The following is a 20977-nucleotide window of genomic DNA, read 5'->3' on the forward strand; positions in this document are numbered from 1 at the left end:
TTATACTTATTCAATAAAGCCTACACGATATTTTGTGGAGTTTGTTTCGCACCAGCAAACACTGCAAGAACGACGATTGCTGTCGAAATAATCCCATGCCAGCAGCCCGCGAACGATACTTAAAAAAAGATACTAGGAAAGTAATATTATGTATACCTTTTGTGTCGAACCAAAGTATTTCAACAAGAAGAAAAATTAATGGTACAAACTCTTTGGCGATCATCATGATTGTTGTCATATCTGGCCATCTACGGGACATGTCACGGTAAGGGAAGAATCCAAGCCATTTTGTTCCATTGGTTATTGCGATGAAAAGCGAGAGTATAATCTTGTCAACAAATTAATTAATACTTTGAACTGTTATGTTTACCTGGCAATTAAAGAAAAGAGAATGAATTTTGTTAAGCGTCTGCATTTTGCTTCCAAATCCGAGGATGATCTTTTTTCTATTGAAATTCGTGTATATTGTTAAAATCACAGCTATCAAAAATTTTCACCAGTGAGAAAATTAAAACTGTACCTATAGGATAGTTCAGGCCACGGAATGGAGTACTTGATCCAACCCATGTAAGACGCATGATTGAAGTAAGCCCAAGAATAAGACGTAGAAGGACGTAAACTCGATCATTTGTCACCAGAGTAGAATTGACGAAATTGATCGCAGGTTCTCGTCCAAGTTGACAAGCAAAAGCATACTTCTCGAATCTTGTCATTGGAATTTCGCCGATGAGTTTCATCGGATGAATCTTTTTTCTCACTCGCCATGTTATAACGTAATTGATGAATGAAATTATGACCAAGACGATAAGATCTACGGCGCAATATGATTTACGAACACAAATGTCAAATTACAAATATGAGTTATTTTGTACCCCATTTGAAGAAAATTGATCGTCACACCCTTGTCGACCCAATGTTGGGGAATTTCATGATTCCAGGTGGACTCCATTCCAAGTCTTGTTTCCATAGTACTAAAAGTTTTAGCCTAAATTTAAAGTCCTAAAACACTTTTATTTCATCACCCTGATCGTTCTTATTTGACCGCTCAAACTGATAACTGTACTGGCAAATAATAATGAAGATTACAGAAGTTCTAGAGACGCGTTTTTTAGACTTACGAAAATGAAATAAAATAACCTCTACAAGCTGTGCTTCCATGAATGATTTCATAACATCTGTAACTTATCAATCCCCATTTTTTCCAATAAAGTACAGTTTATCAACTTCACATAAAACAAAGTTTATTAAACTACCAGAAAAGCATGTCAGTCATACTCAAATGAATCAAGACTCTCAACAGTCATCAGCGCATTCGCAACAGACATTCGTCTTCTTCCATAAGTCTGTGATATTCTTCTATCACCAACTTGGTTTCTTTGTTGATTTCTCTGTTGAAGTCTTCGTAAAATAGATTGTTTTTGCGAGACGCGTCCGAATTTCTTGAAGATTTCATTCGTAGTCGCCGTCTGTCGTCGCATTGCTCTCGTTACTGGAAAATGTTTCGTGAAAGCTTGTCGTTTTCGAAAATTCTCGATGAGGCTTTCTCGCAGTCGGACTCGTTCGCCAATGACAGGGAGTTGTCTCAGAACCCAGATTTTTAAATCGCAAAGGAGGGAGATCGCCAACTGGATTGTCGGAATCGCAATCATGGCAATATGGGTTTGTGGTAGTGTTCTTGCAGGTTGGTCGACTGGTGCTCTGAAACATCATCATCATTACTTTACAGATCTTGATGTACGTACAGAACTGCCTGAGGCTGCTGCTTTTGACCGGCAATCAGCAAGAGAGTCATTGAAGTCATTGTCGTCATAGCGTGCCAGACGCCGGCGAAATGAACTATCATTTTTTGTTAAAAAAATTATTCCTCATCTTCGATTACCTCTTGTCTCCAACCAAAGTAAATCAACGAGCAGTAGAATTAACGGAGAAAACTCTTTGATCGCCATCAAATTATGGGATAAATCAGGCTTCCGAGACATGTCTCGAAAAGGAAATAATCCAAACCATTGCGTCCAGTTTGAGATTGTGATGAAAACAGCAAGAATGAGCTTTAAAAACAGATGTTCAGGGGTGTTTTTTGAAGTCAGAAGTACCTGGCAATTGAAGAAGTAGGAATGGACTTTGTTGAGCGTCTGCATTTTGCTCCCAAATCCGAGAATTATCAATTTTCTGTTGAAATTCGTGTAGACTGTCAGAATCAAGGCTAAAGACACTTCCTTATTTCTCGATTGAAAAACAACCAACCGACCTATTGGATAATTAAGACCGCGCAGCGGAGTACTTGCTCCAACAAAAGTTTGACCAAGAGTTGAAGTAAGCCCGAGAATCAAACGAAGAACGACATACGCTCGATCGTTTGTTACCAGAGTAGAATTGACGAAATTGATTGCAGGTTCGCGTCCAAGTTGACAAGCAAAAGCATACTTTTCGAATTTTGTCATTGGAATTTCGCCTATGAGTTTCATCGGATGAATATTCTTCCTCACCTTCCAGCAAATGACGTAATTTATGATGCAGATGATCATGCCAACGAGGAGGTCTAAAATATTCATGAACAAACTTCAATCCAGCGAACTTACAACTTACAAGCATGCACTACTTTGTAACCAGCTTTAAGGTCGTCCATTGTCAGTCCCTGGTCGACCCAATGCTGAGGAATCTCTTGATTCCATGTTGGTTTCATCCCGAACCTTGATTGAGCTTCTGAGCTAAACGGATTTTCGGATCTTAGTTAAAAGGCAAAAATTACCTGTTCCACATTTTTGTCTTTATAAAATCCATCTCAAAATTGCTCTTATTTTCTCTCCTTGTAACGAAATGATGACAACGAAAACTTATATGGACAATTATTGATTGTAGAATTTTGAAATCAAATTTTACCATAAGTACAAAAATTGAGTCGGATTATAATTTTTTTGTCTACGAACTAATTGTTACGAAACATTTCTTACGTAAAAACAGTTCAATTCAACCAATTCTAGAAATTCAACAGCATTCAACGAAAACAGGAAAAGTTCATTGAACTTTGATAAACAATAAATTTATACACATTACAGTGTATATTACAGATACGCTCGAAAAAGACTGATATTCAAAGAATGTACAAATGACGCAATTCTTGTGTTTTTTCGGAACGCTAGAATTACTGTAGTTTTTTTTATCTTGAAGATTCTCCGATATAAATGGTGGATACAATTTTGACGATTTTAAGAATAAAAGAATTATTTATTTACTTTTTTTAATAAACAAGATAAATTTATTTTTTATATTTAATTATTTTTTGATAATTTTGATTTAATTTTTATTATGAAAATGCTCAAAATTGTGACTACAAATTATATCGAAGAATCTTCAAGATAAAATAAACTACAGTAATTCTAGCGTTCTAAGAAAAAACGCAAGAGTTGCGTCATTTGTAGATTCTCAGAATATCAGTCTTTTTTGAGCGACATCCGTGGGCGCGGGGCGCGCCAATAACTCGCGCTGCGAAAACAAGTGAAAACGACGCGAGAGGGAAAAAAGCGAAAAGAAGAGAAGAAAGATAAAACGCCCCTGAGGCTCGTGGGCCAGGAGCCCATTCTGACAAATTGACAATTAATTCTCAGAGGAAAAAGTGCGCGTTTGGGCAAAACACGTGACTCGTTTTGGAATAAAAATAGAGAGAAAATAACAGAAAAAAAGAAGAAAAAGGAAGAAGAACCGACAGAAATAGCAGCAAATGACGCTGCAGGATGATCCTGATCAAAGGAAAAGCTTTTTAAAAAAATAAACAGGGTTTTTTCAAAAGAAAATTTTCAATTCGACCAGGGCTGCTGAATTCGGAGCGTTTGCGTTTGCCCGCGATTTTTTGGCGGAAGATCCGCTGATTTTCGCCGTTTCTCCGCGCTATTCTCCGATCGTCCGATCGTCCGATTTTATCCGCCGCGCGGATCGTCCGCGATTACCCGCTACCTTTTTTCTCTAGCCAATCAAAAGGGAGGAACACCGTTTAAATTCGTCTTTTCAGCGGAAATTTCGGCGGATTATCCGCGATTCTCCGCTCCCTTTTCTCCGCTTGAAACCGGCGGATCTTCCGTGAAAAAAACTGCGGATTTTCCGTGAAACAGCTGCGGATTTTCCGCCAAAAAAATCGCGGGTAAACGCAAATGCTCCGAATTCAGCAGCCCTGAATTCGACGAAAATCTTGTTTTTTTTTATTGAAATTGACAAAAAATAAGCATTTCAGCACATGGGTAGGAGCCATTTAGTCAGGAGAGCCATTTGGTCAGGGAGCCATCTAGTCAGGGAGCCACTTGGTCAGGTCTGACCTAATGGCGCTTCTGACCTAGTGGCTCCCTTGACCAAATGGCTCCTTCCTTAGCGTGGGCGATGATTGGTGGAATTTTACGTTGCTTTTTTCTGGTACTGAAGTCTGATTAATTGAATTCTGATACCAAGTAAGATCATCCAAATCTAATAAACTTGCAACTGGCAAGCTAAAAAGATTTTTTTCCGTCTTAATGATTTTATAGTGCTCAATGTTTAAATAGTGCTCATTATAAAAATTAAACGGTTTTTCACATTTATTATGACGATCTCATAATTTTGTGTTCAATTTCAGGCTTAAGAAATTGGTCTCCTAATTTATGGTTAGGGTTAGGTTTGTCTAAAATAAAAGTCGAAAATGTGAAAATTACTGCAGAAATTCTTTTTAAAGATAATTTCAGAAGGAAATACCAGATAGATTTTGTAGACCCTACTTGGTATTAGAATTCCATGGATCAGAGTCTGATTATCAGACTTCATTGCCAGAAAAATAGCAACGTAAAATTCCACCAATCATCGCCCACCCTTAAGAAGGAGCCATTTGGTCAGGGAGCCAGTAAGACAGACCTGACTAAATGGCTCTTCTGACTAAATGGCTCGCTGACCAAATGGCTCTCCTGACTAAGTGGCTCCTACCCTTCAGCACATGGCTTTTTATAATTTATTTTCTTGCCCTCTGGCAATGTCATTTCTTTCCTTGGGCGTGAGAAAGTACCGAAATTCTTGATTTTTCATTGCAAAATCTAGAAGAGTCCAATTTGGAAGGAATCCAGTCAACAAATTTCGAAATATTCTGAATCTGGATCGATTCCAAATGCATTTCTTTGCGTTTTTCTTAGGAGAATTTGTTTGCAAAGCTCTTCAACGAGTTCTCATCTTCTTCATACAGTAATTTACAAGCTTTGAAAAGACCGGGATTAGCCGTGAATCACTATGAGCTGGGAGAAACAATCGGATCAGGCAGCTTTGGAAAGGTGAAGAAAGCCAGGCACAAGATCACGGGTCATGAGGGTAAAAAATACTGTACCTTCCTGTACTTAAATGCCAACGATTCATTCAGTGGCGATCAAAATTCTCAACAGAAAGAAGATCAAGTCGATGGAAGTTGTGAACAAAACGAGGCGGGAGATTGAAAATGCTCTTCGTTTCAGGTAAAAATGTTGTAAATCCGAATCGAGAAGACGCTCGCGGCTTCGAGCAATCAAATAAGTCGTGCGGCTAATTTCTTTCTAAGTTAGAAATTCTAACACTCGAAGCCGCAAGCGACTTCTCGATTTGGATTCATGACAGAAATAAAAGTAAGAATATTCTGGTTCACTTTATGGGCGTTATTCTGACCACCAGATCCGTCAATTTGGCAACTTGCCAATAGATTTCAATCCATCTCACAAGTCAGAATAAAAAAGTTTAACGATCGTGCTTTAGGCATCCTCACATCATCAAAATGTACCAGGTTCATTCCAGCCCGACCGATTTATTCCTGGTGATGGAATACGTCCCAGGAGGCGAATTGTTCGACTATATCTGCGCGAATGGGCGACTTCCAGAGGACGAATCAAGACGTTTCTTCCAGCAGATCATTTCGGGAGTCGACTGTTGCCATCGACAGAAAGTGGTGCATCGAGATTTGAAGCCCGAGAATCTTTTGCTGGACAAAAACCTAAATGTGCGGATTGCGGATTTCGGCCTCTCGAATATTTTGACCGACGGCGAGTTTCTGAGGTACAGTACTCTCTTTTCCTCATCGACCTCTTTCATACACCTTTCTTTAGAACTTCTTGTGGTTCTCCAAACTACGCCGCGCCAGAAGTGATCTCCGGAAAGCTCTACGCCGGTCCAGAAGTCGACATTTGGAGCTGCGGAGTGATTCTCTACGCCCTTCTCTGTGGAACCCTTCCCTTCGACGACGACAATCACACCCGACTCTTTGCGAAAATCAAGCGTGGGCACTATGAGACGCCAGCGAATATCAAAAACTCGCCCGTGGAAAGTCTTATCGCGCATATGCTCAAGACGAATTCTATGGAACGCGCTACTATCAAAGTAAATTACCCAATTGCGCTAGAGAAGAGAGGGATTTCCCCTTCTTTTAGCTAGGTAGAAGATATCTTAAAATTCATTTTTTCAGGATATCTTGGATCACCCTTGGTTCAGAGTGAACCTCAAAGACTACCTCTTCCCAGCTCCTGGACAGCAGCTGCAAATGGGCATTGACGTGGAAGCGTGTCAAGAAGTAGCGTCCAAGTTTGGCGTCTGCCCAGATCAAGTCAGAAAGATTGTCGAGGTAAATTCGCTCTCTTTTCTCTTTCTATTGCTTTCTTGAATTAGGAACATCTGGAGAACCCAGAACTGAATGGAAACGAAGACCCGAGCCGATATCTCGTCGCGTACAGATTGATTATCGATGGGAAGATCCTTCAGTCGCAAGAGCCAGACTTTTACCTGGCTCCGAACAAGACGTCCTTGATCAACTTGAATGTCCCGAAAAAGGTGAAGCCCTAAAGAAGACCTCTCTCAGGACTAACATGATTCAGGCGCATCCAGAAAGAATGCACGAGCTTCTTGACTCCGGACCGGCCGATATGGTTGGCGCAGGGCAACAGCTTTCGAAGACGCCGTCAAGTAGACAGCGACCTCGGTCGAAGTGGCATTTGGGTATCAGGTAAGCGCTCCGTCCCTTGCTTTTCCTCATATCCTTCTTCAGGAGTCAGTCGAACTCGATGCATGTAATGAAAGAAGTGTACCGCGCGCTCCACGAACTCGGTTTTCTTTGGAGAAATATCTCGTTCTTCCGAATCCGAGTGAAAATGGACTCGAAAAGAAATCCTGGAAGGCATGAAAAGATGAATATTACACTTTACAGAAGTCCTAGGTGCTCTGAGCGCAGCCCAGGTAAGAAAAATAGCTCTTTATCGCCCTAAAAGGCTCTATTAAGACTATCTGCTTGACTTCTCATCCTGTCAGATGGAAAACGAACGGGAAAATAACGACAATCCGGACTGGGGATCCACCCACTCGACGATGGAGTTCTTCGAAATGTGCTCTAAAATCATCAACAAACTCGCCCTCCAAGGCAACAACTAGCGATTTCCTCCACTGTTGCGGAGTCCTCAACTTTTTAAAACTATTTTAAAATCTTAAACCGTACCAACTTCAAATTTCTTTCAAGTTCAAAATTGCTCTTTTCATGAATTTCAAAATCTTCTTCTTTTGAAAAACCTTTAAAACCCTGTGTGTTCAAGACCTTTTTTAAGATGCTCTCTGCAGTTCCAAGAACGAATAAATAAGGTAACATTTTCAGCGCCCTTTCGTTGTATTCTTTTCGACAATAATCTAATCTTTGAGAAGCAGAAAAGACAGTAAAGAAGAAGGCCAGGACAAGTCCAGTCGCGGAAAGGCTAGAAAGAAGTTTTCGAGAGTCTTTTCTACAGTATTACCGGTCGATAACGACGGAAGCATATTTTCACTCGTTCTCGTACTTCAGGGCCATGTCTCGTTTTCTGATTTTATTCGCGATGACATGGATTTCTCGGTAAAGAAAGGATGCCGGTCTCTTTTTCATTTCAAAAGAAAAGGGGTGAGAATAACGAACAGATAGTAAAACCAGCTCGTCAGCCATCAACAAGGGTTCCATGTTGTTATGTACCGGCTCATTTTATGGTTGGTATTGGAGCATTTTTCATTAAAAAGTTTTTGTTTTGACCAATTTCGTGCAGAAAATGAACCGGAAATTTCTCCCCATTCCTGTTCTTCTCTTTTTATGATAGAATTTCAGACTTATTACAATTCATGCCATCGAGTTGCTGTTCAAGTAGCTGGATGAGACGAGATACTGGCCGATACCTGGAAGCGTATTTGGGTTTCGAGGAGTCTTGCAACTCCATTGAGCCATGAAAATGACCATCGCGAGGCGAATCCTGATAGAGAGGGCGATACCGCGGTATTTTTACCGCTTTGTGCCGGGAGAAAGGAAGGGCAGGGGATAAGCAGGGCGCAGAGAATACAGGGAAGCACTAGAAATGCTCGCACATTTGAAGCCTTTAACTCTACTTATTTCGCTCTCTACTTCGCTCTTTTTTCTTCACTGTATATTTTAATAAGACATATTCAATTGAAGACAAAGGTTTGCGATTTTTGTTCAGTTGAAAAAATTATTCCTTAAAAAATATGGAAAGACTATTCAGACAGATCAATAATCGTCTTCAATCTTTTAAAATCAAAATGCATGATAAGATAATTTGAAAACAGTTCAAAAAGCCATGATCCTCCAGATTCATTCTGCCCAGTTCCAACCGTTTTGATTGCGGAAGCGAACCAGGTCTCAACTTTCGGGAAGGCGATATCTTTCAGTCTCTCCATCGTGTTTTCGTATACCTTCTTCTTGATCCCTTGAAAAAATTTTTGAAGCCAAAAGAATACTTTCAATTGACGCACCGTTTGTGAGGAAAGTTGTCAAGCTAGTCCTGATAAAGGCCGGGTAGAAGACATGATGGACGATCCCCGTTTTCGATGTTGGGTAGAGTTGTTCAATCGATCTCGAGAAATTGATCAGAATAACAGGTCTTTATATTTTCGCTTTTCAGAACCTGACTCAGATTTCTTGCACAGGTTACCAAGCTTTTAAACGTACCACATGAGATTTGGTCGCAGCATAAACAGGATTTGCATCCATAGGAGCCAGGCCAGCTGCAGAGCCCATATGCATCAAGACGCCCTTTTTTCTCTCAAGCATTCCTTTAAAATCAATTGTAAAAATATTGATATTGACGTACCGGGCAAAACCATTCGGGTCATCAACACAGGAACCTCAGCATTCAAAGTCATAATCTTTGAAACTTTCGAAGGAGTCGATCCAGCGTAGTTCCAGAAGGCTATCTTTTCTTCTGTCATTCCCGCGTTATTGAAGAGAATGCTGATTTTTTGCTTGAGCATTTCTTTTTCGAAAGAAGCGTATACTTCTGGGTCGTGGAGGGTGGTTAGGTCCATGACCTTGGTGATAAGGGAAATCGAGTACTAAAACATATCGATTTCATTTGAAAGCAGAAAGGATTTCGCATTTTTCGAGGCGAGAAACTTACATTTTCTTTGATCTCTTTTGCCGTTTCGTCTAATTTCCTCTCGTTGAAATCAACAAGGACCAAGTTGACGCCCTTTTTAGCAAAGTACAGAGCACACTGTTTTCCGATTCCCTCCGCACCGCCGGTAATCAACGCATATCCATCCTCGGCGACGCCTTTGAAATCGAAATCTCTGGCGAAAAAATACAACGAGAAAATCTTCCATTGATTGTACAAAAACTTCGCTACGACGAAACCGCCCAAAATCTGTAAAAATGTCAACAGCTCCATTGCTGCGATATTTTTCTTATTCCTTGTTTCTTCGCTGCTTTCATGGACAGAGGCAAATAGAAATTACATAATTGGTCCGTTTCAAGGACATGGCCTTCTTTTCAATCATATTCTTTATTGACCGAATAGAAGATGAACTTTGCACTTGATCTTCAAGAAAATCTGCAGGAAAAAAAAGGAAACTTGACAAAAAGAAGCGACAAAAAAGATATAATATCTGAGATATTTTTATTCATCTTCATCAGTAAACCACCAGTCACTTTCAAAATTATCTTCGTCGTCCCAGAACCAACTGCTGCCCGATTGACCAGTTCTAGAGCTGAAGAACAATGTCTGCGGCGGAGAAGATCGAGTTGTTCCTTCTGGACCGTAGCCGTCCCACAGATACAGATTGATCATGTAAGCGAGGCTCTAGAAAAGCAAATAACCATGCGGTTCGAAATTTCGGGACTCTACCTCTTGATTGTTCGCCACAGCCTCGTGGTACATTTGAATAAATAAAGCCTCATCAAGATCGTTTGGACACCAGTTGCTTCCAAGGTACCCATCAAAGCCAGATGAGTTTTGAGTCTCGCTAGAATTTAGCTTCAAAAAGGAGATAAGCGAGGCCAAATTTTACCTGTCAAAAGATAGAACCCGCCCAGTATCGTAATAATGCTGCAACTTCTCATCGAAAGGAATCTTCTTCATGATTCTAGAGACAAGTTTTCCTTTGAACTTTCCAGTGACTGGATATTGGATTCCCTTCTGAATCTCTTCCGCAACATAGGATTGGATATCGTTGACGAGATCCATGTAGATTTTTGTGTATTTCTTGCCGACTCTTCCTACACCCATATTTCGTGTCTCGAATGGATCTTTTTTCAGGTTATACAAAGAGAATCCAGGGTTGCGGTTGGTTTCACCAGCTTCTTTGTTTGGCTCAGCATCGGACATTGCCCAGACTTAAACTTACCCGTCGACTGTGTTCTCGGAGAAAAAACTGACCTTTGTTCATTCTTGCGTCTCTTGTTTTCTTGAATGGGAAAAGATACTTTGCATGACGATTATTAAACCACCCTTCTGGGCACTGAGTGTTTCCGATCAATTCAGATTGATAGTTCAAAAACTTGTAGTCCCCATAACGCACGGCATAGGTTGTCTTCCACTCGAGATTTTCATCATCCCAGTCGTGGAGAAGTCCGTAAATGAATCGATCTCGAATTTGGGTGATAGAAGCATCTTCGAAAAGATCATACTGGTCGATTCCATCGAGATTTCTTGGCATTGGCTTATCGTAACCTTAGAAGGGCTTTTTCAGATATTGTTTCAACTGATTATATTTCACTTTCTAGAGCCCCTTACCTGCCCAGTGAAGAATAGTCGGGAAAAAGTCCATGATGTGAACCATTCCATCAATGTATCGCGAATGAAATTGCCTTTTCGTTGAGTAAACCCAAGTTGGACTCAAAGTACCTCCCTCAGCCAAGACACTTTTGTATCCCTTGTAAGGGAAACTGCATCCTCGAGGGCCATCAATATTGCCTGCGTAAGCTTGGATAGCGCCGCCGTTGTCAGTGTGGAAGATAACGATGGTTTCGCGATCGAGTTTTGAGGCTTCTTCGATGACACTTTGCATCGCGACGTCGATTGATTTTACTGAAGCGAGTTGAAGCCGGCGAGTTGCAGGAATGTCGGGATACAAAGCATTCATCTCCTCCTTAAAAATCGTTGAATTGTGCTTAAACTAAACAAAGAAAACGTCACTGGACGCATATAAGAAACTTGTGAAAAAGCATTTATCTCATTCAGCATTTGCCATGATGTCCGAGACAAGACAGAATACGTTATCAGAGTTTTTCAGGGGTATCCCACGTGAGTTTTTGCTTTCGAGTGAAAATCCAATAGTTAAAAATTCATGCACGCGCTGTCGGTTAGTACTTTTGTCATCTTCATTTTTACTAATAATCACAAAAATTATGAAAATGAGTTTTTTATCTGCAATTTATTGAATCAATATTCATCACTTTGCCGATAAATGAATTATCGATTAGTAATTATTTAAATAATTTAGAAAAATTCCGAAGATACTATTCTTTCATTACCGTGGACGCATAAGGGACCACAGATTAATGCGTGACGCATATAAAAATCATATAACTTCAACAAAAAATTCCGACTCGAGCATGAACGAGCCAGAAATTTGCAAAAATTTCTTATGCTGGAACTGTTTACCGACAGGATCTACGATGCCTCAATGTAATCGAAGACCTGATAATTTCTCTGGAGAAGTTTTTTGGTACCCTCCCTATTCACCTTACAAAACTATTAAAGTACCTGAAAATGCATGCGGAAGTTTTTTCAATAAGAATTACTTGACTCCATATAATGGTCACATCAAATCTTTGAGACTAAGCTGCCGGCTGAAATCATGCGACAAGTCTTTTAGTTATGATGATTTTTTCAAACACGATTGCACCTCGGAAACCGGCGACAAGATTGAAATTGAAGAGAAAAATTTAATTGAAAAACTCGAACAGCAAAACATAAGAATTAAAGAACTCGAAGCGACAGTCAATTCTCAAAAAGGGATAATTTCGAACCAGAATATAAACATAGATATTATAAAAATTGCAAATGAGTCTCTGAAAAATTCCCTTGCTGATCAAATAGAAGTTAATCGGGGCTTAGAAAAAATGAAAGATGATTATGAAAATATGAACAACATGTTTGGCAGATTTAGCCTCGAATGGATGGAGAGAAAAGGTAAGGTTTTAATTAATATGATGAAAAAATTTAAGGATTGTCACCATCGTGCAAAATTTGTCATGAAATTTATGACACAAACGCGCATTTTCAAACTACGCTGAAATGCGGGCACGCGTTTGGTGAAAGCTGCATTCGAAGGTCTCTGATGCATTACCAAAGATGTCCTGTTTGCAATCAACATGCAAGTGTGAACGATCTGAGCCGTGTTTACTGATAAAACTGATCTTTAACGCTGCTTAATCTTTTGATTGATAAAATAATTCAATAATATGCTTTCGTCTTTACCTTGAGATCAGCAGGAGCAGCGACTTTTTCATGCGGAGCATTGAAGGCCAAATAGACAAAATTCGGCTTGTCAGTGTTCTCCCTCAAGACCTTATTCGTTCTGTTGCTCCAAGCGTACGATGCAAAGTCGAAACCACCTTCAGGAATATGCGGCTCTCCGTTGAGGAAGTGATTGAGGTAGCTTCCCAAAGCACCTGAAATTTTTAATCGAAATCAAGGAAGACAAAAGAAGTCGCTTTACCTTGAGTAGCGTGAGTATGATAATCGACTCCACCGCCATAATGACTGAAATTAAATTTTAATTTAGTCATAATTTTTTTTTGACATGATCTTTTACTTACCCAAGAAAAGTGTCAAATCCTCGATTATGCGGGACGAACGAATCATTGCAATATCCAAGATGCCATTTTCCAACAGCATGAGTATTGTATCCAATTTCCTTCAAATACTGAGGCAAGAGCTTTTCTTTGGTGCTCATTCCGATCGGGTTTTCAAAGGAAATCGGGTCCGATCCAAGTCCATATCGGAAAGCATATCGACCTGTTAGAAATTGAGCGCGGGAGGGACTGCATCTTTCTTGGACTCCTACTGTATTTCAAACTGTAAATGAGTAGTGTAGGGCGTCAAGTCTCTGTGGCGCAATCGGTTAGCGCGTTCGACTGTTAATCGAAAGGTTGGTGGTTCGAGCCCACCCAGGGACGCATTTTTGTCAGGTACTTTTTTCTATTGATCGTTAGAGCCGGTCCTGTGCGTTGCGTAAGAGTTTCTTAACGATGATGCCTGACCCGTTTCGACCAAATTCGCCATAAACGGCGTCGAATTCAGCGCTTTATTGTTCCAACTTACATCCGACCACCCCAGGTCGTCGGTGATTACAAAAATGATATTCGGTCGGTCATCTACTGGTTCTGGTGATTCTGCTTTTATCCCACTTATCAGCAGGAGGCTCCGTAATATCATTCTCTCGTTCTCGATCGATCTTTGTTTATCGCAAAAATATAAAGAACTGCTCCATTAAAAATCGACTTTATACAATGACCTTTCCCGCCCAAACAATAATACGATAATGGTTCTTTTTGCTCCTCAAACTAAGAAAAATGCTTCATCAACAAAAATATATGATTATTACGGACAAAAAACCATCGTTTTTACGATTTTGATGATGTTTTATTTCTTCAATTTTTGTTCTTACTCGTATATAATCAAACAGTACAGTGGCCATTTGGAACAAGAATAGCATGAGGGTCATCGTAGTTTGCAATTGCTGGTAGATTTTCAAGAGTTTCTCCAACGATTGAGGTGAAGTCGTCATTAAAAACAAACTTATGAAAGTTTTGGGATCCTGAACCACCGAGTATCATGACCTGAAAACACTTACTAAAAGACAATTCGTTGATCTTTGCCTCATTATTAGGAAAAAGCACGGCTCTTGCAAATCTTCTCGGTCCATCCCAAGGAACAGTGCTGATATTCGTCCACTGGTCTTCGTACAGTCGCCAGATTTTGCTCGATTCCCTTGAAAGGCTTTACTAGAAGATCTTTAGAGATTTTTACCCAGGAAAGCCAGGAAAAACGATTACGCCAAAATCTCCCCAAACTGAAGTGTATTCTTGAATGTATTGCTCGGGGAACTCGATTCCTTCCCGAATTGACCAGCCGTAATATTTGCTACAAAAATATGAAATGGAAAAATCGTCGAAAGGGAGAATACTTATATCGCTCAACAGCATTTGTGCCGATTCCTGTATCTTCATTGTATCCTGAAATAAGAATCGGGTAGCCTTCATAAACCGGAATATGTCCACCGGTCCCTGTGTGCGAGACTTTCGGCTCTGGCAACGAGTTGTCCCAAACTTTCGATCCGTCGTAGCTTTAAAAATTTTATAGATATTCGAAAAACCTAGACTTACGTTTGGACTTTATGCTTGCCATCGTAGAGCATTACGTAAGCTTCTGGATCATCATCTGTCGGCAGAAAACCAACAGCACCACTGTAGCAGTCGAAGAAAAATGTTTCGCCTTCAACTTTTTCTATGTCGCATTCATTCAGAATATGAGGCCCAGGCGCCTTAGATCCATCTTCATTTTCGTACCAGCCGCCAAAGAGATAGTTTTTGCCACGATAAACAAAAGAGCAGCCGTCGTTAAAGTTGTATTCCAAGTTGTCAGGGCCGTTGTTGTAGAAGGAAACCTTGATGTCTTCATTGAAGCTGTTAAAATTCGCGAGAGCTGGAAGATGATTGTAGTTTCTGTCTAGGATCAAGACCGAGCCGAGTTCTTGTGGCGGCAATGTCGGGTTGACATCTCCACAGTCGTAGTTTGGGCAAGGGCAGCCATTTGGGCAGCCCGACTCGCAGGGGCAATTCTCAAAGTCTTCCAAAAACTGCAAAGTGCACTGATTAACACATGCAGAATCCCCGCCGCATCTGTCGAGGCACTGATACAGATCCAACTCGACCTCGTTCAAGCAGCGGTTATAATCAGGATTTTCTCCTGGCTCAGCGCAAACGCTACAAATTTCCGCGGCACAACCTTCGCACCCTTCGAAACAGTCGGTGTGGCAAGGACAGCCATCGATACAATCAAACCCCTGTCGAACGCAGCTGTTTTGACAAGAGACATCGTCGGAGTTACAGTAGCTCAAGCATGCTACAGTTTTTTCAGCGCAGTTTGACGAGCAAATCTCTCCAAGATCGAGGTCAACGCAGTTTTCATTTACTCTCAATAGTGGATTTTCTCGGAACCTAAAATTGTTGAAAAATGAAACATCCATTTTCGAACTGAAACTTATTATAATGATCTTTATTCACAAAATATCCAGATGATAGCTTCTCATAAAGAATAGACCAAATGGCAGCCTGTTCATTTCATTAGAAGAAAATTTGGCCACTTTACTTCCGTAAAATTTCCGATTTCGTCGATGTTTTATTTCTTCGACCACTTTTCTGAAATCAACGAAGACAAATACAACCTCGAAATTTTGCTCGAAAAGCATCAATACGCTACGCAGCTTTTCAATTGAGATCTTTCAGACCCTGATTCAGGTTTCTCATAGAGATTGCTGAGCGCAGCAGTGGTAAACCTGCCAAAAAGTCATACCCCTGGGGCCCCTAGTCAATAGATCTTGAAACTTCTCAATCAGTAGAAAAGCTTTTTTGTTTCTCCTCATGTTTTTTTGGTCTTGTCTATTTGCCCAATGCTAATATTTTGCGTTTTCTGAAAGAGGAAGTGAGGCTTGAAGAGAAATGGAATCCGACTCGGCTAAATTTTTAGACGACCAGGAAGTTGAAATCAAAACGAGCTGGAAAAGATGGCTGGTTTTGAGCATTTTTGCGAGTTATTCGCTCATGTCCGCGTTTCAGTGGATTCAGGAAATTGAATAATCGGCCCGTTTTTTTTTATTTTTTGGCGATTTTTTTTCAATTTTCCAAGTTTATGATTTTACCGGATATCTTCACTGAGTTCTACGGAATACCCGAGACTGGGCTTGCCAACCTGTGTAGAAAACCTGAGTCAGGGTCAGAAAAGCGCGAGCCGACTATTTACTTACGATCTTTCAGACCCTGACTCAGGTTTTCTTCACAGCTTGCCGAGCTCAGACCGAAGACAACCCTCGCCTGGACATCGATGATCTACATGGCAGTATTCCTCCCGTTAGTTTTTCCATCAATGGCGATCATTGAAAATCTTGGTCTCCGGAAATCCGCTCTTTTGGACTCTTTTTTCAACGCTCTAGGCGCCGGTCTAAAAATCTTCGCTGCGAAGCCCGATTTATTTTGGCTCGTCATCCTCGCTCAATTCTTCAACGCCGTTGCCGAAACGCTTGTTTTGCAGTTGCCGCCGAAAATTGCCGGATTGTGGTTTCCGGCGAATGAAATTTCGACTGCCACGAGCTTGGGGGTCTTTGGCAATCAATTGGGGATAGCGCTGGGGTTTTTCATCCCCACTTTGTTTATCAAAGGAAACCGGTGCTGAAAATGTCACGATTTTTTTTATTTTGAACGCCCGAAGTCGTGTAAATACGTCAAGAAAAATCGTGGGCGGGATCGTATTTGTGCAGTTTTTTTTTTGAACTGCTGGTTTTTCAGAATTCAAAATGGCTGACTCAGATAAACAAGCTTTGATATTTTTTGTAAATGGAAAGAGAATTGAAGATTTCGATGCTGATCCTGAAGAAACTCTTTTGTATTACTTGAGAAATCGATTGCGACTATGCGGAACCAAGGTTTCTTTCTGTTATCAAAAAAGCCTTGAACAATTCCTTTAGTCTGGGTGCGGAGAAGGGGGTTGTGGCGCATGTACTGCCATGATTTCCAACTATCGAAACGGCAAAGTCATCCACCGCGCTATAAATGCCTGTTTAACCCCCCTTCCCTTCATTCATCTCTCTGCCATCACAACAATTGAAGGAATCGGGTCGACAAAAACCAAGCTTCACCGAATCCAACAAGTCCTGATCGACAATCACGGAACTCAATGCGGCTTTTGCACTCCTGGAATTGTCATGTCTATGTATGCTCTTTTGAGAAACGAGAAATTGCCGACAGAAGAGATGATAAAACGCGCGCTCCAAGGAAATTTGTGCAGATGTACAGGATACAGGCCGATTCTACAAGGCTTCAATTTTGAATTCGCCGCAAAAAATCAGGAAGAAAAAAGAGAGAATGGTCCCTGTGCGCTTGGAGAAAGCTGCTGCAAGAACAAACCACAATCATCATCATCGCCCGAAAAAGCGGTCGAAATCAACAACGACTTCATCCCAGAAGATCCCACTCAGGAGCCAATTTTTCCTCCAGAACTCAAGCTTCTCAAGACGACCACTTCATTTACCATCAATGGCCCAAGAACAACCTGGTTTGCTCCCACCGAATTTGTTCCCCTAATCCGGTATTTGAAGGAAAATCAAGAAGTGCGAATCATCTCTGGCGGCACGATTTGCGCGCTAGAATCGAAATTTGAGCAAAAATTTCGACCAATTCAGATTTCTACCGCCGCTGTTGAGGAATTAAAAACAATCTCAATGGACGAATTTTCACTTAGAATCGGCGCTGGGGCAACAATAACAGAGATAAGCGAATTCATCCAAGGAGCGAAGGAAAAGAATCAAATCCTTGACTCGATTCTGGAAAGCGCAAAGTGGTTTGGTGGGGAACAAGTTCGAAATGTCGCAACAATTGGTGGCAATATCATGAGCGCTAGGGCTACTTCTGATTTGACTACCATTCTTATGGCTGCTGGCGCTCAAGCGAAATATACGACATGTGAATTGACAGACCATGGCACTGTCTATTTCCACGATATTGATCTTGATAATAATTTCTTTCCTGGGGAAAGAATAGCCGCGATTCCAAAAGACTCCGTTCTTTATGAAGTCAATCTTTCATTATGCCCGAAAACAGCGTTTTTTCGATCTTACAAGCAGTCTAAAAGAAAAGAAAATGATACAGCCATTGTCAATGCTGCTTTCTTCCTTGATTTCAACGAAAATTCAAGCACTATAAAAACGCTACGGATGGCATTTGGCGGCGTTGCGAAAACTGTTCGACTCGCAAAATGTGCCGATTCTTTTGTTGGTCGATCCTGGGACGAAAAATTATTGAAAGACGTCAGTGAAGCGTTGCAGGCAGAATTTGATGTTTCCGACTTTCCAGTTGGATATGTTGCTTACAGAAAATGTCTGATTACATCTTTCTTCTTCAAGTTTTTCATCACTGTTAATCATGAGCTTGGTGGCGAAAAGAACCAAATTGGACTCGAGCGCGGTTCTTTTTCGAGCATCAGGTGTGCTGATGTTGATCACTCTCTCGCACCAGTTGGAAAATCTACTCGAATAATTTCCGCAGCAAAACAAGCCACTGGAGAAGCACAGTTTCTGGACGACATGCCAAAACTCGATAGAGAGTTGTATTTTGCCCCGGTTTTATCGCCCAAAGCGCATGCTAAAATTCTCTTCGTTGATTTCACCGAGGCAGATGCTCTCCAAGGCGTGGTGGGTCACGTGACATGGGAAGATGTAAGAGGTGGCAATGAAATCAATGACGAAGAGTATTTCAGAAAAGAGACTGTAACTTCCACTGGTCAAATCATTGCAGGAATTCTTGCGGACGATGAAAAAACTGCTCGAAGAGCAGCAAAACTAGTCAAAATTGAATACGAAGTGATCGAGCCGGTAGTTGTGACGATCGAAGACGCGATTAAATTCGATAAATATCTTCCCAACGCTCCTTCGATCCGCCACGATCGAGGAGACCCAGATGCCGCTTATGAAAAAGCAGAGCACAGGATTGAATCATCCGTGCGATTCGGGAGCCAGGAGCATTTTTACCTCGAGACACAGGGCAGTTATTGCATTCCGATCGACAATTCGGATGAATTTCACGTCATTTCAAGCTGCCAAAATATCCTGGAAGGTCAATCTTCCGTTGCACGAGTTCTTAATGTGCCGATGAATCACGTGAAATTCTCAGTAAAACGGCTTGGTGGAGGTTTCGGAGGAAAAGAAATGCGGTTCAGGCTGCTTTGCGGGGGCGTCGCCGTCGCGGCGCAGAAATTCAACCGACCGGTTAGATGTGCTTTGGACAGAGAGGAAGACATGCTCTACTCTGGAGGTCGCCACTCATGCTTGTCCAAGTACAAAGTTGGATTTGAAAGCAGTGGTAAAATCACCTCCGTCTCCATCGATGGCTACGCGAACGCTGGCTACTCGGAAGATGTCTCCATCGGCATGCTTTCCCGCTACATCGACCACTGCTTTAACTGCTATCACTTTCCGAACTACAGGGTCGTTGGTCACTGCATGATGACAAACACAAGATCGAATACTGCTTTCAGAGGAACAGGAGGGCCACCGGGAATGCTGGTCGCGGAGGATATCGTGCATAAAGTCGCGGATTACCTGAAAATGCCAGTTGATGATGTTCGAAAAATAAACATGTTGAAGAGAGGCGATCGACTCCCATACGGGCCGTGTGATAAACAGCTTTTGGACGAGGATCACATTTTGGAAGAAATCTACGAAAAAGCCAATGAGTCGTTCAAAATCGATGAGCGCCGAAAAATCATCAAAAAATTTAATGAAAAGCATCAATTCACGAAGAAAGGAGTCGCCCTGGTTCCGATCATGTTTGGACTTGGCTTCGGACTCAAACATCTTAATTCTGGAGGAGCTTTGGTCCAAATTTACACAGGTAAAATCAATCTTGAAATCTCTGCTCGGCATCATTTTAGATGGCAGCGTGCTTGTCGCTCATGGTGGCATCGAAATGGGACAGGGCTTGTATACGAAAATGATTCAAATCGCTTCAAAAGAGCTGGGAGTGCCGATGGAAAAGATTCATACTCTAGAAACCTGCTCAACGACTGTTCCAAACGCAGCGCCAACTGCTGCTTCTGTGTCTTCAGATCATATCGGTTTCGCGGTGAAAAAAGCTTGTGAAGAATTAAGGGAACGCCTCTCGGTAAAGAAAAACCAAAATCGATGATAAAGATTTCAGGTTATTGATGAAACGGATCCATTTATAACCTGGGAGGAAAAAATCAAGAAAGCGTATCTCCAGCGAATCAGCTTATCCGCCTCAGCATTTGGCCAGTCTTCAAGAATCGAGTGGGATCCAGTGACTAGAATAGGGAGGAAATATAATTACTACTGCTACGGAGTCTGTGGCTCAGAAGTCGAAGTTGATTTGCTCACTGGAGACCATATCGTAATCCATTTGTTTTTGTCTTTTTCATATATTTCCGTAGATCCGGGAAGTTGAAATTCTCATGGACATTGGAAAATCGCTCAACCCTGCTGTCGATATCGGCCAAATCGAAGGCGCTTTTATCCAAGGAGTTGGGCTCATGACTCTTGAAGAAGAACTATTCAAGCCTGAGGGCGAGCAACTGACTAAAGGACCCGGAAGTTATAAAATCCCTGCTTTTGGGGATATTCCAGAGAAGTTCAAAGTGTCGCTTTTTGACAAAACGAGTAACAGACACGGCCTTTTTCATTCAAAAGTTAGATCTCTTCGACGCAAAATATAATCAAAACATAGGGCTGTGGAGAGCCGCCGCTGTTGATGGCTTCTAGCGTGCTTTATGCAATTCGAGATGCAGTAAGGCAAGTTAATAATGAAGAAATTATGAGCTGGAATTCACCTGCAACGGCTGAGCAAATCCGATTGAGTGTTAATGATTCTATCGCGAAGATGGTAAAAAAATTTTGAGTTGGACAGTTGAAAATCAATGATAATTCAGGCGGGTCAAAGCACTGGCGAATCTGAGAGTGTGATCAGAAGATGAAATTCATG

The 20977-nt window shown here is 41.3% G+C and overlaps 6 protein-coding genes and 1 non-coding gene across 7 annotated transcripts; 3 read left to right on the forward strand and 4 right to left on the reverse strand.

Moving 5' to 3' along the window:
* Positions 1-1224: 1224 nt before the first annotated feature.
* Positions 1225-2691, reverse strand: LOC145703888 (uncharacterized). The gene is made up of 6 exons (XM_081781285.1): positions 2587-2691; positions 2249-2539; positions 2094-2203; positions 1880-2048; positions 1743-1836; positions 1225-1698 (listed from the first exon to the last, which is right to left on the reverse strand). Exons 1-6 carry the CDS (start codon positions 2681-2683, stop codon positions 1266-1268), a joined length of 1194 nt encoding a protein of 397 aa, XP_081637411.1. The 5' UTR covers positions 2684-2691; the 3' UTR covers positions 1225-1265.
* Positions 2692-3500: 809 nt separating this feature from the next.
* Positions 3501-7605, forward strand: LOC145702759 (5'-AMP-activated protein kinase catalytic subunit alpha-2-like). Its single transcript, XM_081780024.1, has 10 exons — positions 3501-3743; positions 5212-5316; positions 5366-5456; positions 5731-6027; positions 6078-6348; positions 6434-6589; positions 6634-6795; positions 6840-6967; positions 7010-7197; positions 7241-7605. The coding sequence occupies exons 1-10, from the start codon at positions 3719-3721 to the stop codon at positions 7387-7389; spliced, it is 1572 nt and encodes a 523-aa protein (XP_081636150.1). The 5' UTR covers positions 3501-3718; the 3' UTR covers positions 7390-7605.
* A 1309-nt stretch (positions 7606-8914) lies between these two features.
* LOC145701369 (very-long-chain 3-oxoacyl-CoA reductase-like) lies at positions 8915-9653 on the reverse strand. Its single transcript, XM_081778590.1, has 3 exons — positions 9384-9653; positions 9078-9318; positions 8915-9039 (listed from the first exon to the last, which is right to left on the reverse strand). Exons 1-3 carry the CDS (start codon positions 9651-9653, stop codon positions 8915-8917), a joined length of 636 nt encoding a protein of 211 aa, XP_081634716.1.
* A 218-nt stretch (positions 9654-9871) lies between these two features.
* On the reverse strand, positions 9872-13254 carry LOC145702676 (arylsulfatase I-like). The gene is made up of 8 exons (XM_081779933.1): positions 13028-13254; positions 12928-12971; positions 12687-12880; positions 10998-11352; positions 10641-10934; positions 10273-10597; positions 10110-10227; positions 9872-10064 (listed from the first exon to the last, which is right to left on the reverse strand). Exons 1-8 carry the CDS (start codon positions 13162-13164, stop codon positions 9882-9884), a joined length of 1650 nt encoding a protein of 549 aa, XP_081636059.1. The 5' UTR covers positions 13165-13254; the 3' UTR covers positions 9872-9881.
* A 59-nt stretch (positions 13255-13313) lies between these two features.
* TRNAN-GUU (transfer RNA asparagine (anticodon GUU)) lies at positions 13314-13387 on the forward strand. The gene has a single exon. It is a non-coding gene; the product is annotated as a tRNA-Asn (tRNA).
* Positions 13388-13845: 458 nt separating this feature from the next.
* LOC145701370 (uncharacterized) lies at positions 13846-15459 on the reverse strand. The gene is made up of 4 exons (XM_081778591.1): positions 14597-15459; positions 14398-14556; positions 14241-14354; positions 13846-14201 (listed from the first exon to the last, which is right to left on the reverse strand). Exons 1-4 carry the CDS (start codon positions 15457-15459, stop codon positions 13889-13891), a joined length of 1449 nt encoding a protein of 482 aa, XP_081634717.1. The 3' UTR covers positions 13846-13888.
* Positions 15460-16739: 1280 nt separating this feature from the next.
* On the forward strand, positions 16740-20969 carry LOC145701371 (xanthine dehydrogenase/oxidase-like). The gene is made up of 7 exons (XM_081778592.1): positions 16740-16911; positions 16954-19873; positions 19914-20143; positions 20180-20389; positions 20430-20684; positions 20723-20878; positions 20925-20969. Exons 1-7 carry the CDS (start codon positions 16783-16785, stop codon positions 20967-20969), a joined length of 3945 nt encoding a protein of 1314 aa, XP_081634718.1. The 5' UTR covers positions 16740-16782.
* Positions 20970-20977: the final 8 nt, after the last annotated feature.

The sequence above is a fragment of the Oikopleura dioica genome, chromosome PAR (assembly GCF_907165135.1).
Source record: "Oikopleura dioica chromosome PAR, OKI2018_I68_1.0, whole genome shotgun sequence".
In the NCBI taxonomy this organism is placed as follows: domain Eukaryota; kingdom Metazoa; phylum Chordata; class Appendicularia; order Copelata; family Oikopleuridae; genus Oikopleura; species Oikopleura dioica.